At 39.6% G+C, this 17,848-nt stretch overlaps 1 protein-coding gene across 5 annotated transcripts in view; it reads left to right on the top strand.

Annotated features, from left to right (window-relative positions):
* The first annotated feature begins 4,464 nt into the window (after positions 1 to 4,464).
* Positions 4,465 to 17,848, top strand: part of SPRYD7 (SPRY domain containing 7) — a 40,997-nt gene continuing 27,613 nt past the window's right edge. For all 5 annotated transcript variants that reach the window (XR_014143746.1, XR_014143747.1, XR_014143745.1 and 2 more), the window contains exons 1-4: positions 4,465 to 4,640; positions 5,240 to 5,356; positions 7,643 to 7,809; positions 15,384 to 15,486. Coding sequence is in view for 1 of the 5 variants with exons in the window: in XM_006737086.3 (XP_006737149.1) it covers positions 4,535 to 4,640; positions 5,240 to 5,356; positions 7,643 to 7,809; positions 15,384 to 15,486 (493 nt within the window). In the remaining 4 variants the exon portion in view is untranslated. The remainder of the gene's footprint in view (positions 4,641 to 5,239; positions 5,357 to 7,642; positions 7,810 to 15,383; positions 15,487 to 17,848) is intronic.

Below are 17,848 nucleotides of genomic sequence, written 5' to 3' on the forward strand. Positions count from 1 at the left end.
TCTCCAACATTTGTTGTTTCTTTCCCTGTCCATTTTGGCCACTCTAACTGGTGTAAGGTGGTATCTCAATGTGGTTTTGATTTGAATTTCCCTGATGGCTAATGATGATGAACATTTTTTCGTGTGTCTGTTAGCCATTTGTATGTCTTCTTCAGAGAAGTGTCTGTTCATGTCTTCTGCCCACTTTTTGACTTGATTATTTGTTTTTTGGGTGTTGAGTTTGACAAGTTCTTTATAGATCTTGGATACCAGCCCTTTATCTGTAGTGTTATTTGCAAATATCTTCTCCCATTCTGTGGGTTGCCTCTTTGTTTTGTTGACTGTTTCCTTTGCTATGCTGAAGCTTTTTATCTTGATGAAGTCCCAAAAGTTCATTTTTGCTTTTGTTTCACTAGCTTTTGGAGAATCTTGAAAGAAGTTACTGTGGCCAATGTCAAAGAGGTTATTGCCTATGTTCTCCTCTAAGATTTTGATGGACTCCTGTCTCACATTGAGGTCTTTCATCCATTTTGAGTTTATCTTTGTGTATGGTGTTAGAGAATGGTCGAGTTTCATTCTTCTGCATGTGGCTGTCCAATTTTCCCAGCACCATTTATTGAAGAGACTGTCTTTTTTCCATTGCATATTTTTTAAAGGAGTGCAATTAATGCCAACCAAATTTAAATGTCAGCTTTTGAGATGAGGGAAGAGATTGTAAACAAAAATTAGGAATTTATTCTTAAATGTAGCACCCTAGGGAGGCAGTTTGTATAGGGGTTAAGAACAAAGACCCTAGAAGGGCACCTGCGTGATGGAGTCAGTTAAGCCTCCAACTCTTCCTTTCAGCTCAGGTAGGGATCTCAGGGTCCTGGGATCAAGCCCTGCATCGGGGCTTCACGCTCAGTGTAGAATTTGTTGGGATTCTCTCCCCTCTCCTTCTGCCCTTCACCCCCAAGTGTTCACCTTCTCTCTCTCTCTCTCCCTAAAATAAATAAATAAATCTTTAAAACAAAGACCCTAGAGCCAGACTGCCTGGGTTTGAATGCAGCTTCATCACTTGACTGTGTGAATATTGGCACCTTTCTTGCTTGCTTGCTTGCTTTTTAATTTTTTTTTTTAATTTAAGAAGAGAAAATATGCAGAAGAAAGCACGAGCAGGGGAAGGAGCAGAGGGAGGGGGAGAGAGAGATTCTCAAGCTGACTCCATGCTGAGCGTGGAACTCAATGGGGGGCTTGACCCCAAGACCCTGAGATCATGACTTGAGTGGAAATCAAGAGTCAGCTGCTTAACCAACTGAGCCACCAAGGCGCCCCGTAGGCACCTTTCTTATCTTTTCTTTGCCTCAGCTTCCTCCATTGTACAGTGGAGGATACTTTTACCTCATGGGGTTGTTACAAGGATTAAATTAGTTTATAAAAAGCACTTATTGCCTGGCAATAGTAAGCACCACATAACTGTCAGTTACTATTACTCAAAATTATAATAATGAATAGATCAAGGTCCCAGGAATATTTTTAGTTTTCAGAAGAATGAGTTTTTTTAATGTATCTGATTTTTGAAAGATCACAAATGGGGTCTGGATTACCCCCAAAAAAAGTTTGGCTTAATAACTGATTAATGAATTTTTAAAAAAGAAACCATTTTGTGTGAACCAGAGTCCATAGTCTCTCATGGTTCGTCTCGCAGTCGTGGGTGGCTCAGTCATTAAGCGTCTGCCTTCTGCTCAGGTCATGATGCCAGGGTCCTGGGATCGAGCCCCGCATCGGGCTCCCTGCTCCGCGGGAAGCCTGCTTCTCCCTCTCCCACTCCCCCTGCCTGTGTTCCTCTCCCGCTGTCTCTCCCTCTGTCAAAAAAAAAAAAAAAACCTTAAAAAAATAAATAAATAAATAAAAAGAAACCATTTTGTGTGACCCAGTACAGAGTGTAAAGTTCACTAACAGGAGATGTCTGGTTGGCATAAAAACCATTAAAGAAAATCTTGAGCATGATGTTAAACTCAACTTGGAAACACATGCTTTACATTATTGTCCTATCAGTTCTCAAGTTCCTGGCATATGTCGCTGGAGCCGACTTTTTTTTTTCAAGTAGTCATTCTCTCTTACTGCTTTTGACTTAGATAAATGACCTTCTAACTAACTATTGGAAAACTTTTTGTAGGCTTTATTTGTGATTGTTATTTAAAGTGATAGCTGTGAAAGACTGTCAAAATAGCTTTAGCACTGTGCTTTTCAAAAAGAAAGGATAATTCCTTTGAAAATAATAATGAAAGGATAATAGAATCCCAGATATAAGAAGAATAAGGTCTGTGAGCTCATGGATGGCATTCATCTGCCAAGACAGGGAAGTCTGTTTTAGGAGCTAACCGGTTTTGCTTGCTTCATACTGCTGAGTACACTGGAGTTGCTACATTGAGGGCAAAGTGCACTGGGCAGTGGCCCAACAGATTACTCTTCTAGTCACGAAAGAGTATGGCAGTTCTGCTTCTACAGTAATGGAGAATTCACGCCATCTCATAGTCCAGCTTTTCACTGAAGATGTGAGTGCCTTGAATGGCCTAAATGTTTGTTATATATTAAATACAGGTACTGCTTTTAATAATATTTCTGAGTAAATATTTTACCTTTTAACAACTGCTATTTTATGTTATTGTCTGTACATGAGTTATGGCAGCTGATAGCCAATACGGAGATTAATGAAACATACAAAAATAAAGTGCAAATCTGCATTTTGAATTGAGGGCACTTTTAAAAGAATTTCAGCATTTATTACAAGAGTTAAATCTTCAGAATTTGAGCGGCAGCATGATCTGGTGGAGCTAATATAGGCTTAGGTGTCCTACCTTGTTTATTTCCTAGTAATTTGAGGCTACACCAAGTTATGTAATCCCTCTAACTCTATTTCTTCATCTATAAAAGGGGGACAATATCCACCCTAAAACTTTGAAGGATTCAATTAGATACATGTCAAAGAGTGCCCACCTCATGGAATGACAGGAAATTTTGTCTCTCCAACATTCTATTCAATTTCCCCTTCCCTCCCAGTGGAAAGAGAACTGAACACTAAACTCTCCAAATAAAGGTCGAGGTTTTCAGTAAAAGGAAAATGTCTTGTGTAAAATGATTACCAAGAAAGTACTTTATAGGCAATGAGAGTCCACCCTCAGTCACTTCAATAATCATCTTAGTTATCAATTCTATGGTAACTAAATAAAGTACAGAATTTGGAGGTTTTCCCTATTGTAATGAAAACACCATTTGTATAGACAGCAAAGAGACCCAGGACCCTGAAAGAATTCTCTTATTCTGTAGGGGGAAAAATCCTCCATTAAGGATATTTGCACTCAGGTCACTAAATAGTTATGGAACCCATTACATATTAAGTGGGCATCTTGCATCCCTTTCCCAGGACCTGAACCCCGGGCAAAGCCTTATTTGGGAATAAAGGTTTGAACCAGGCTAATTCTAGAGGTCATTGAAGACCATCTCGGGGCCCCAAGCTGTATTTAAATAAAATCGACCAGGGACAGAGGATCTAAGTAAGCAAGGAAATGACAGGTGACCACCCCGTGGGCCTCCTACTTGGAAGCAGAAAGGAGCAGGCGGTAGGAACCTAGGGCTTCCCTTGGGGGGCCAGACATCCTCCTCGCTGCCTCCGGAGTTCCCTTCACTCTCCTCGAAACCCCCAGTCCACTGGGAGGGTGAGCTTGGCAGAGGCCGGTCAAGCATTGCCCTCCCGCCCCGGCCCAGTGGTATCCTCCTGAAACAGCCTCCTGCGCGCCCCTAACCGCGCGGCCGCGAGGGCCACGGAATGCTCATCCCTACACCTAAAATGCAGGGCCGACTTAGAATCCCGGGTGCACATTCACGGTGAAATCAATAACAGCCATTACTCCTGGCGCCCGTGCGTCTATTTAGAATTTGAGGAAATTCTTCAGAAGCCAGCCACGGTAGGGGGCGGAGGCCCTCGGCGGAGGCAAAGTTCTCCCAGCCCTGGGCACGCGGTGTGGGGGACATGTGGAAAACCTTGGGGTCCTTTATCAGCTCCCACTCCCCCAGCCTGACTTGCTTCTGTCAATTCATCCCTAAAGGTAAGGTCAAAGCTGGGGGGGAACGGTTTTTAAACTCAGCATTCAACGACTACTGAGTGCCCGGAGAGCTCGGACTCCTTGCGTGCTGATCAACGTAAGGACTCAAACGTGACTCCCCCCGCCGCCAAGGCAAAAAGGACCCCGCGCGCTGGGACATGAGGTCCTCCGCCCGCCCGCCCGCCACGCCCTCTGCCCCCGCTCCGCCTCTAGCCCCGCCCCCTTCTGGGCCCCGCCCCTCCCCGCGCGCGCAGCCTCCGCATCATCCGTCCGGGGCCGGCTACGCCTCTGCCTGCACTGCGCCCTCCCGGCGTGGGGCGTCGCTGTATCGGTCTGCGCGCTCCACACAGACTCTGGCGCTCGGGCAGGGGCGGGAGGCGGAGCGGAGGCGTGGGGGCGGTGCCATCGCGGTCTAGAGGCGGCGGGCGAGCGGCGGCGGCGGCGACGGTGGAGTCTGTGGTCCTGGCGCGATGGCCGCGTCGGTGTTCTGCTGCCTGCGGTGCTGCAGGGACGGTGGGACGGGACACATCCCTCTGAAAGAGATGCCGGCCGTGCAGCTGGACACGCAGCACATGGGTAAGGGCCCTCCCTTCCCCAGACCCAACGGCCGACGCCGCGTTTGGCGCGGCGGGTCGGGGGCATTGCGGGGTCGGGAGGACCACACGCGGCCCTGCCCCTCCGGGCGCCGCCCCCGGCTCCTCGCTCTGAGCTGCTGCCCTCGACCCTGTTTTGTCTCGCGGGTCTCTTCCAGACGCCGGCCGACTCCACCTTGGCCCTGCTCTGTGTTCAGGACTACGCAGCCCTGTCTGCTCCTGTCATCGGGAGCTGGTTGTGTGGACCTACCTACCCATTTTCCCCGGAATCTCGGAGCAGCCGCCTCCCGAGGCTTGTCAGCTGTCCCCAGGCGAGGGGAGCGCCTCTGGTGCTCCTCCTACAGAGTTACTACTTAATTGCGTTTCTAAACAAGATTTCTAGCCACAAATGAATAGTAGACATAAACTTTCTCAGGGAAGAAAATAGTGAACTAAAAATTGTTTTTAATTTATCAGCGTTTCTATATTTCAGAGTAAATATGGCATCGCTATTTTTTTTGACAGCGTTAGAAGTGAAACAAATTAACCTTGATTGTTGGATAAGAAAATAAACTTTACACGGTCTCTGCATTTTTTATTTAGGAACAGATGTTGTCATTGTAAAAAATGGAAGAAGAATATGTGGAACAGGAGGTTGTTTAGCCAGTGCCCCTTTACATCAAAACAAAAGCTACTTTGAATTCAAAATCCAGTCCACAGGTTGGTATAATGGTCCTTTACTATTGAAAGTACTAACTGTAAATATTAAGAGCAATTTTCAATATATGAAAAAGAGTAAGGAGGCAATAAAAAAAGCACCAAACTTATTTGGAAGGACTTTTTTTTCCCTCCTCTTGTGTGATCCTGGTTAAAGTAGTTTAGTTATTGAGTTATTTTAGGTTCAGTTTTGTTATCTATAAAATGGGATTACAGGAACTGTCTTTCCTGCTTAACACTAGTTATAATTAGGAGTGTGTATTACACTGGATCCGTCAGTGTAAGGCACTAGCATTATGAATGGGCGCTAGATGCTCCATTTCATTTGGCCAAGCATTAAAGGTGTAGATTCTTCCTGTTTTATTTTAGGATAAAATCCATCTTATGCTCCTGAATTTTTTTCTCATAAATCTTGTTAAAATACCCAGATTCATTGTCTTCTGAAGCAATTAGCAGATTTAGAATTCTAATGTCTATATTTCTCATTTAAAAAAAATTTTATTTTTCAAATATTTTATTTATTTATTTGACAGAGAGAGACACAGCAAGAGAGGGAACACAAGCAAGGGGAGTAGGAGAGGGAGAAGCAGGCTTCCCGCCGAGCAGGGAGCCCGATGCGGGGCTTGATCCCAGGACCCTGGGGTCATGACCTGAGCAGAAGGCAGACCCTTAACGACTGAGCCAGCCAGGCGCCCTCTCATTAAAAAATTTACAGAGTTTTTTGAGTCATACAGCAATTCTGTTTGAGTATTAGAATAGCAATTAGTTAACTTGTAGCCATATTGAGTGTGGGGAAATATATTTTTTAAAGCTTTGTTATAAAAAAAACTTCTAGTGAAATACAGCATGAATAATATAAGTATAGGTATAGAGTAGGAAAACTAAAGGGTAGTAAATTAATCATACTCGACAAGCTTGAATGATATAAAACATCCTTCTGGGGCTTGTTTTCTAAAGTAATTTAAAATACTGATTTTATTAAGTATATGAAATAAATATGAAACTGTCCTGCATTTCATTCTTTTACAAGTTAGCTGCAAAATGTCTCTGGTTACTAAAATCTTCTCAAGTACAACCTACCTTTTCTCAAGAGAAGCAAATATTTTCTTGAGCCTTAAATCCAGTACAAATTTTTATGTGGATTTTTGTAAAGGATGGCATCCTCAATGACATCTCTAGAATAAATACATTGTTGGAGTTTGTAAATTGATCTCTCAGTGAAAACCTGAGGCAGTTATGCCCAAGTGTATCACAGCAGGCACAGTTCTTTAGGAGTAAAGAGACTCTATAACCCTGTCTAGAACTGTTGTCCCATGAAATTAGTATTATCACCTTCTGTCACTCTTAAATTATCCCACTCTGGAGGATAAATTATATAGTAAGATTATTTAGGAAGCCCAGACATGCAAGTTTTTGATAGTTTTGCTCAATTCAGAAAAATTGATTGGCAACATGATCTTCAAACCTTCTTCCATTTATAGATTTTCTCCTAACTGATTTTGATAAAAACTGGGAAGGAAACAGTTTGAAACAAAATCCAGAGCTCTAGGTATTCTGTTTGGCTGGTTAAGAGGAGAGCTGCTTGCTTAAAATCAGCTTAGACCAAAGGTTTTAAACTCACTGATTTAAGGTACGGGTAAGAAAATCATTTTATACTTCATCATTAATTTTCTCCTCTTCATGGTATTGACCAAGTCTGTGTCATTTGTCACGCATTAGAGATGCAAAAACTAGAGACTAATTTCCCACTTCTCTGAGGTAGTGCTTGACTAGAACCCTAGGCCATTTAAATTAATTGTGTAGCTTTTTCAAAATGTCTTTTAGAGAATAGTGATGATAATAGCTAACATCTTTTAAAAAATACTCCGCTTTACTTAACCAGTTTTGGGGGGAATACTTACACTGTTCCAAGTATTTACTTGGTTACCTTGCTATATCTTTTAATAACCCTTTGAAGTAAGTACTGTTAGAATCCCAAGTTCACAGGTGAGGAAGCAGAGACAGATTAAATACCTTGCCCCAGATGACCTAGTTAAGCCAAAGGTTTAACCTAGACGGTACAGCTTCAGGACCCACTCTTATCTCCTACGTTGTACTCCATCTGTAGAGAACATAGGGTAGTTTGCAAACTACTTTTAAAAGATTTGTTTTTAAAAAAAATTAATAAAAAAATAGTTTAGTGATAGTACACTACTTCTTTTAAAAACAACTTAACACTCTTAAAAACAACCCCTTCTTTCATATTTGTATTCTTCAGATTTTGGGGGCATTTAAACTATTATTTTTTAGGAATATGGGGTATTGGCGTTGCAACTCAGAAAGTTAACTTGAATCAGATTCCTCTTGGCCGAGATGTGCACAGCCTGGTGATGAGGAATGATGGAGCCCTCTACCACAACAACGAGGAGAAAAATAGGCTGCCAGCAAACAGTCTTCCGCAGGAGGGAGATGTGGTGGTAAGTTTTCTTGTGGAATTGTTTTCCACTGTAAATTATTAAAGTTGAACTGCTTTTAGTGTATACAGTTTTGCCTGGGAGTTTGTGGTTTGAATTCGGAAGCACTGGGATTGGATCTAATGAGACGGTACATATTCCAGAGAGAGCACTTGGGTAGCTACTGCTGCCTTACCAAACTGCTCTCCTTTCTAGAGCTGTCTGTCCCTGGCCAGGAAAATCCGCATGAGCCCTTATGTCCATTCAGGAGAATTAATGACAGGTTGGCTGCTTATCAACATCTCCTGCTTCTCTCACATCAGAGAAATCTTGGCCCACAATTTTAAAAGTTTGCTGACATTCATATTAGAAAATATTAGGTATTTTTGCAACTAGCGATTTCTTAGAGAAAATTTTGACATTTATTGCAGGCATACCTCGGACATGCTGTGGGTTTGGTTCCAGACCACTGCAATAAAGCAAATATTGCAGGAAAGCAAGTCAAATGATGTTTTTGGTTTCCCAGTGAATATATATGTTTACACTACACTGTAGTCTTTTAAGTGTATAATAGCATTATGTTTAAAAAAATGGATGTACCTTAATTTAAAAATACTTTATTGCTAAAAAATGCTAACCATCATCTGAACTTTTAGTGAGTCAGAATCTTTTTGCTGGTGGAGGGTCTTGCCTCAATGTTGATGGCTCCTGACTTGATCAGGGTGGTGGTTGCTGAAGGTTAGGGTGGCCATCACAATTTCTTAAAAGAAGACAACAGTGCATTTTGCTGCAAAGATTGACCCTTCTTTTCATTAACAATTTCTCTATGGCATGTGATGCTGTTTGACAGCATTTTGCCCAAAGTAGAACTTCTTTCAAAGTTAGTTTCAATTCTGTCAAACCCTGCTGCTGCCTCATCAACTAAGTTTATATAATATTTTAAATTCTTTGTTGTCATTTCAACAATCTTCACCAGGAGTAGATTCCATCTCAAGAAACCACTTTCTTTGCTCATCCACAAGAAGCAACTCTTCATCTGCTTAAGTTTTATCAGGAGATCGCAGCAATTTAGTCACATCTTCAGGCTCCACTTCTAATTCTAGTTCTCTTGCTGTTTCTACCACCTCCACAGTTCATTCCTCTGCTGAAGTCTTGAAACCCTCAAAGTCATTCTTGAGGATTGGAATCAACTTCTTCCAAACTCCTGTTAATGTGGATATTTTGACGAATTCTCATGAATCATGAATGTTCTTTTTTTTTCTTAAGTAGGCTCCATGCCCAACGTGGAGCCCAACATGGGGCTTGAACTCACGACCCTGAGATCAAGACCTGAGCTGAGACCAAGAGTCGGCTGCTTAACCGACCGAGCCACCCAGGCACCCTAAATCATGAATGTTCTTAAGGGCACCTAGAATGGTGAATCCTCTTCAGAAGGTTTTCAGTTTACTTTGCTGAGATCCTTCAGAAGAATCACTATCTATGGCAGCTATAGCCTTACGAAATGTATTTCTTAAGCAGTAAGACTTGAAAGTTGAAATTATTCCTTGATCCCGGGGCTACAGAATGGATGCTATGTTAGAAGGCATGAAAACAGCATTAATCTCGTTGTATATCTCCATCAGAGCTTTTGGGTGAACAGATAGATGCATTGTTGGTGAGCAGTGATGTTTTGAAAGGAGTCCTTTTTTTTGGAGCAGTAGGTCTCAACTGTGGGCTTAAAATATTCAGTAAACCGTGTTATAAACAGATGTGCTGTTATCCAGGCTTTATTGTTCCATTTATAGAGCACACAGAGTAGATTTAACATCATTCTTAAGGGCCCTAGGATTTTTGGAATGGTCACTGAGCATTGGCTTCAACTTAAAGTCACCAGCTGCATAGCCCCTAATAAGAGAATCAGCCTGTCCTTTGAAGCCAGGCATTGACTTCTCCTGTGTAGCTCTGAAAATCCTAGATGGCATCTTCTTCCAGTATAAGGCTGTTTCATCTACACTGAAAATCTGTTGTTCAGTGTAGCCACCTTCACTTGGCTAGATCTCCTGGATAACTTGCTGCTTCACCTTGCACTTTTGTTACAGAAATGGCCTCTTTCCTTAAACGTCATGAACCAACTTCTGCTAGCTTCCAGCTTTTCTTCTGCAGCTTCCTCACCTCTCTCAGCCGTCATAGAATTGAAAAGAGTTAGGGCCTTGTTCTGGATTAGGCTTTGGGTTAAGAGAATATTATGGCTGATTTGATCTTCTAAGCAGACCACCAAAATTTCTCCGTATCAGCAATAAGTCTGTTTTGCTTTCTTATTATTTGTGTGTTCACTGGAGTAACACTTTTAATTTTCTTCAAGAAGTTTTCCTTTGTATTCACAACACAGCTAATTGGTGCAAGAGGCCTAGCTTTTGGCCTGTCGTGGCTTTCTACATGCCTTCCTCACTGAGCTTAATCATTTCTGACTTTTTATTTAAAGTGAGAGACATGTGACTTCCTTTCACTTGAACACTTAGAGGCCATTGTAGGGTTATTAATTGGCCCAATTTCAGTATTCAGTAAGGGAATAAGGAGGCCAGAGGAGAGCGGGGGAGACAGGAACACCTAGTCAGTGGAGCAGTTAAAACCCACACATTTATTGATCAAGTTAATGGTCTTATATGGGCATGGTTTGGCACCCCAAAGTAATCGCAATAGTAACATCAACACAGATCACCTTAACAAATAAAATAATGCAAAAGTTTGAAACATTGCAAGAACTACCAAAATGTGACCCAGAGACTTTTAGTGAGCAAACACTGTTGGAAAAATGGCACCAACAGACTTGCTCAACACATGGTTGCCACAGACCTTCAATTTGTAAAAAATGCAGTATCTGCGAAGTGCAATAAAACAAGGTATGCCTGTATTTAATTTGTTATGAACATCTCTAAAAGAATTACAGCATTTTATTAGGAGTGTTGGTCCTCATTAAACTTAATCTTATTAAACTTCTTCACTTTGAGAACTCTTCAAAGAACTGGACTCAAAATCCTAAGGTTTGATTGGAGAGAAGTTTTTTTGGAAAGCAGGGGATAAAAAGAGTTACATATATTATTAAGACTTCTCTATTTTTATTCTCAACTAATATATTTAAGTCTTTACCAAAGCCACCGTGTTGAAAATATAATCCAAAGATACCTTTCTGCTTTCCCAGTTACTTCTTAAATGGCACTATCCAAGAAACTTATACCCTGGGTTCAGGCTATTAGCTATTGATTGAGAACAGAGTCCTAGAATCTGCTTCAGCAAAGATGCCCTTATACATAGAACCTTGTGTTCCTGGCTCTGGTACTAAGTTGAAAGGAATCTACATAATGAGGGAAAGTTTCTAATAATAAGGTGACACAAACGGGGTAAATCCAGGTTATTGAACTGAAGAAAGATACAGTATTTTGATGAAAAGGAAGAGAAATGTGGAAATTCAGATTTTTAACTGTGGTCTGATCTTTCATTTTTCTTAAAGGTTTATTTATTTTAGGGAGAGAGTGGCGGTTTATTTATTTAGAGGGAGGGAGAGGGAGAGAGAGACTCTCAAGCAGACTCCCTCTGAGCACAGTACCTGATGCAGGGCTCAGTCCATGACCCTGAGATCATGACCTGAGCCAAAAATCAAAAGAGTTGGACGCTTAACCAGCCAAGCCACCCAGGTGCCCCTGATCTTTCTTTTCTTTTCTGCAATTTAAAAAATATGAAGAACATTTAGTTTTGTTTTGTGTTTTAGAGAGGGAGAGAGAGGAGAGGGACAGGGTGAGAGAATCTTAAGCAGGCTCCACACCCAGCATGGAGTCCGACACAGGGCTCGATGTCACGACCCTGAGATCATGACCTGAGCCAAAATCAAGAGTCGGACGCTTATCCGACTGAGCCACCCAGGCTTCCCTAGTTTTTAAATAGGGAAATTGTTGAAAGAGTTTTAGGCAAAAAAAAAAAAAAAAAGGAAAAGAAAGTGTTTTAGGAGACAAAAGGCATAAACCATTTTTAAAATCTACTTTTCCCCGTTCTTTTTGAATAGTTGGTTTTGTATTTGTAGATCATTGCCAGATGTCCATAATATAGAACACGCTTATTCAAATGGATATTCTTGAAAGAGAATCTTGAAGTCAAGTCGATGCTATCATCCTGTTTACACTAAGATGAAATTCAAACATAAGCAAGGATAATCAGTAACAAATGTTTTTCTTTGTTGATGTGTTGAACTTCTACTGTGTGTTATTCTTGCCTTCCTATCTCATTCATTGAGATAACTGATCCCACAAATTGACAGATTTAAGAATGTCATTTTTAGTCTATCAGCTTTATTAAATTAAACTTTAAGTTTTCATATCCATTCTGATAAAAGGAGGACTTTAGAAAAGGTGAAATATATGCAGAATCAAGAAAAGTAAAACATTACCCTACCATATTACATTTATATTCCTAGTTCAAACATTTGAGAACAAATTTCACCAAATTGCTGACGGTGGCATAGGAAAAGTAGAATGGATTTAAGACAGGAAAAAACATTCTCACATGTGCAGAATTTCAGTTATATACCATTCCCTGAGGAGAAATGAAGAAAAATAAGCTTTCAACATCTGACCAAATGGTTATAGTCATACAGTAATCCTACAGTACCCACAGGGCCTACTGTAGCACTGGGAAGGCATACCTGGCTTATTTTTTCCTTTTACGTATAGTTTTGAGAAGTGGAAATTATAGTCTAAAATTGCATTTTTCAGTTTAATTTCAGAGAAGTTTTATAAACATTCTATGTAATAATAATAATAATAATAGCAAACACTTCTCTAGCATTTATTATGGGCCAGGCACTGTTTTAAATGCCTGCCAGGGATTAAATTGTTTAATCCTCATAATGACTCTATAAAATAGTATTATTATTACCATTTCATAGATTAGGAGAAGTTAAGTAACTTCTTTTATGGAAGAATCCCGGAGTATAATACAGGCAGCTTAATTACAGAGTCTGTTCACTGAACGTGCAAGCAATTATTGATAAATGCCTTGAACATGTCAGATTTTTTGGTATCATTATGGTCGAACGAAACCTAGTTTCTGGATCATATAAAAGGACAGATTAAGTTAGAAATACTTGAACTAAACTTTGCTAATAGGAGTTGGGGGTTCTTACAAATCCTTTCTCACTTCTTTTCTTCAGCATTGAGATTTTGCCATGATGGTGCAGGTTTGGCTTTTAATACCTGCTTGCTTGCAGGAGGTTATGCTGCCCCCAGGTGGTGAAGGGTGACTGGATTACAGACCACTGCGCTGATCTAGATATCCCGTAAGGTGTTCCTATAAAGAGAGGACACATTGTTTTTGTGTAATTTTGTATTTTAAATGAAAAAAGTCCTCTTCATTACAAAAATTAATCCCAGCCATCAGTTAGCTTCATTACTATATTTAAATACATAAACTGAAATGAAACAGAAACTATCTGTCTCTCTCAATATTTCTTAACTATTAACAAATTATTCTTTAACCCTGGCTTTGCTAAGATTTGAGGAGATTTTTTAAAAAGATTTACTTATTTATTTTAGAGAGCCAGACTCCCTGCTGAGTGCAGAGCTTGACCCATGAGATCATGACCTGAGCTGAAACCAAGAGGCTTAACTGCCTGAGCCACCCAGGTGCCCCAAGAGAATATTTTATAGCACTTAACACACTGACTCATCTGGGCCTTTGTTGTTTTAAGGAGAAAGTGAAGGAGTTAAGACTAGATCATCTGTAAGATCTTTTTCTACCTCTAAAAGTTTTTTTTTCTTTCTTTTTTTCAAAGATTTTATTTACTTATTTACCAGAGAGAGAGAGCACGAGAGTATAAGCTGGTGGGCGGAGGGGGGTCGGCAGGCAGAGGGAGAAGCAGGCTTCCCACTGATCAGGGAACCCAATGTGGGACTCGATCCCAGGATCCTGGGATCATGACCTGCGCCGAAGGGAGACGCTTAACCAGCTGAGCCATCCAGGTGTCCCAATCTACCTCTAAAAGTTTTTTAAGTTGATATAATATATCCACAGTCAGAAATCCCTGGAGTGGTCTTCTTGGTCTGTGATGATTTCGCTGTTCAAAGATCTCTGCTGTCTATTCTTAATTCTTCAAATTAAGAAATATCTGCCAGCAGTTAGTAACTATTGTATAAAGTTTTAAAGAGAGGTAGTATGGCAGGGCAAGTAGAGTAAGTTTTCTGAAGCCATACTGCATGGATTTAAATCCCAGCTCTGTCACTTCCTAGTTCTGTAACCTTACATAAATTATTTAATCTTTTTGTGCCTTAGCTACTTCATCTGTAAAATGGGGATAATAGTAATAATAATAATACCCATCTTGTTGTGAGGACTAAATATGAAGTACTTAGAATAGTGCTTGGTACATTATACAGGCTTTCAAAGTATTTTCCAGCATTTTAATAATAATAACTATTTATTATTAGTTTTGACTTTTGTACCGTCAATAATCAGATAAACAGATTAACCCATTTTTATTCCACTTTTTTTTTTTACTCTTTTGAGCAGTTTTTCTGTTTTCAACTTGATACTAGCTACCAATTATATTCCATTGTAAACACTAGCTTTACCTTGATAATACATTTGACATATTTGAAAGCAAGGTAAAGAGATGGAAATGTATTTCTTTTCAGAAATAAGTTCTATAAAGACACTTCACAACTTGAGAACAGTGACGGGTAGTAAGCCCTAATGCCGAAAACCTCATTGTTTTTCCCCTTTAAGATTAAATCCTATAGAGAGAGAGCAATATTTTCTGTATGACTTTTAAAGGTCTCTCTGGGAGTGCCTGGGTGGCACAGTCAGTTAAGCATCCGACTCTTGGTTTCAGCTCAGGTCATGATCTCAGGGTCGTGAGATCAAGCTCTGCCTCAAGCCCTGCATTGGGCTCTCCGCTCATCGGGGAGTCTGCTTCTCTCTCTCTCTCTCTTTCTCTCTCTCTGCCTCTCCTCCTCCCCACCTCCCCCCAGTGTACTCTCTCTCTCTCAAATAAATTAAAAAAAATAAAGGTCTCTCTGTACATGGCAGGCAGTATTTATATCGTCTTAATATTCACAATATAGGGACACCTGGGTGGCTCAGTCGTTAAGCGTCTGCCTTCGGCTCAGGTCATGATCCCAGAGTCCTGGGATTGAGCCCCGCATCGGGCTCCCTGCTCGGCGGGAAGCCTGCTTCTCCCTCTCCCATTCCCGCTGCTTGTGTTCCCTCTCTCGCTTTGTCTCTCTCTGTCAAATAAATAAAATCCTTTAAAAAAAATATATTCACAATATAAGATTCAGATTATCTGAATATAATGCTAGGCGTCAAACTGTTCTCATTTGTTTTACCTCTGATGTGAACTCTTGGAACTTCACCTGACTTTTCCCCCACGTAATCACCACTGTTTTGTTTTTTGTTTTTTTTTTAGCTCAGTTCAAGCAGAACTCCACCAAATTGTAAACCCTTAATGAAAGCTATTGTGACACAATTAAAATTAAGTTTTTTCCATGCTTCTCAGTGGGTGCTTTCTGACTATTTAGGCTTTTTATGGAACATTTATATTTTTACTTTTTAATATTTTCTTTCCTTCCTAGGGCATTACATATGACCATGTAGAATTAAATGTATATTTGAATGGAAAAAATATGCATTGTCCAGCATCAGGTATACGAGGGACAGTGTATCCAGTTGTTTATGGTAAGCTAAAATATTTCTAAATATTATTATTATTATTATTATATATGTTAACTTTTACTTAACATTTTCATTAACTTTCTAACATTCGAAAATCTGGACAAGTTAATAAGGACCTCTTTTATATGAAACGTACTCAGTAGGATATCAGAATCCCACTTTGCAGGACTAAGGAAGTTTTTTATTCCCGATGTATTAAAAATTTTTTTCCAAATACAACGATTAGGGGCGCCTGGGTGGCTCATTCATTAAGCATCTGCTTTTGGCTCAGGTCATGATCCCAGGGTCCTGGGATCGAGCCCCTCATCAGGCTCCCTGCTCAGCGGGAAGCCTGCTTCTCCCTCCCCCAGCCCCCCTGCTTGTGTTCCCTCTCTCACTGTGTCTCTCTCTGTCAAATAAATAAAATCTTAAAAAAAAAACAAAAAACAAATACAACGATTATACTTAAATATGCAGTAACATACTCCCTTTTTTAATTATGTAATCTTATGTTCTAGAAAGTTCCAAAGAGCTTTGCTGAGTTTACAGAGCTCTTTCTGCCAGTTATTAGGGAGATTTAGGTGACCAGGAAATGTAATTGTAAAGAATATTTTGGAGCCAGGGATGGGAATTTTATATAGACTGAGCATTAGTTACCTTTATAAAGTTACCTAAGTGTTAAAACTCTTCTGAGAGAAATTGTGACTTAGAATAGTTTCATATTGATTGTTTTGCTTTTGATGGTTATGTATATGTATGTACTATGATTTCTGTACAAGTGCGTCCTCCCAAGAATTGGGTTACTTAAGAGATGACTCTATACCATTTAATTTTTATTATAGAAAAATCCAAACATGTATAGATGTAAAGAGAATGGTATAATGATCCTTCATGTACCCATCACCCCACTTCAAACAGTTATCAGCTTGGAGCCAGGCAGGTTTCATCTGCCCCCTAATGCTAATACTTCTGTTTTTCACCTTCCATCCTTGGATTATTTTGAAGCAAATGCCAGATATTACATCATTTTATTCATAAATATTTCATATGTATCTCTAAAAAATAAGGCATCTTACCAAGTTAAAACAACAGGTGTATTATTTTTCTGCCTATGGTTTTAGTAATCTAAAAATATTTTCTCATTTAATTACTTTTAAGTTCTTAGATTTGAGCCATTATAAGAACTAATTATTAATTTTTATAGTAATTTACTAGAAAGGTAGCAGTTTTAGTGATGATCAGAAAAGTATACAAATAACAAATATAAGTATTTGATAATATGATAACAACTAAGGCTTATGCTCTACTTTTTAGTTGTTTTCATTAGTCTTTTCTCCCCAAAATTATTTTTCAGTGATTTTACCTTCCTTTCTTTGCATATAAAAGTGTATTTTTTAAGTTTGATTTTGGTTAGTTTCTTTGCCATATTGGGTAAAGCAATTCCTTTATCTACTTAAATGGAAAGTAGCTTAATACTCTAAATAATTTAGTCTGAGAAATGAAATAAATATCAAATTATACAAGTGAGTATAGCAAATCATTTTATTCCAAATTGTTTCTTTGATTTAGCATAATTTTTAATGTAGTAAAGTTATAGATAGTAAGTTATAAAGTATATTTCATAAATTGACATTGATAAATCAGTTAAATTAAGCCAAGTATTTTAATGGTCTGATAATATCAGAGATAAAAATTAAACTTAAGGGATGCCTGGCTGGCTTAGTCAGTAGAGCATCTGACTCTTTATATAGGGGTGGTGAGTTCGAGCCCTATGTTGGTTGTAGAGATTATTAATAAATACATACATACATAAAAATAAAACTTAAATTCCTTTACCTTTTGTCCTCCATCCCATCCCTAATCCTAGATCCATCCAGTCATTCATTTTGTCAGTTCTTACACTCAAACTATGGAGAGAAAAAGCCATATCACACTGAAGAAAAGTGTCATTATAAAGTTATGCCTTCCAGCCTAAGCTCTCAGCATTTGTGGCAGTTCTTTTACATTTCTGCACATTCCAGACCTTCACCATAATTCTTGAATTCCCTCCTCATTCTCCACAGATGACCGTACCTTCTACTTTATAAAGAAACGGGCTGTCAATAGTGAACTCTACCTTCCCACCCCTGCCCTCCTGAAGCTTTTCTCAATCAAATCCAATCTTGCCTTTCTGTCCCATCTTAGACGAAGATGTATCCTTCATGTTAAAAACAAAACAAAACAAAAAAAAACGTATAGTCTAGATTTCAAACTCCCCAACTCTGGGACTTCACTTTGTCAGTTATTTCACTCATATCTCACGTAAGGAACCTCTCTTTTCAATGCCTGTAAATATTCTGAGTCATCCTTATCCCAAAAAACCCTTCCTAAACTCATAGCCCTCACT

Source organism: Leptonychotes weddellii, chromosome 3 (genome assembly GCF_054177405.1).
Source record: "Leptonychotes weddellii isolate Sample4059 chromosome 3, ASM5417740v2, whole genome shotgun sequence".
NCBI lineage: Eukaryota > Metazoa > Chordata > Mammalia > Carnivora > Phocidae > Leptonychotes > Leptonychotes weddellii.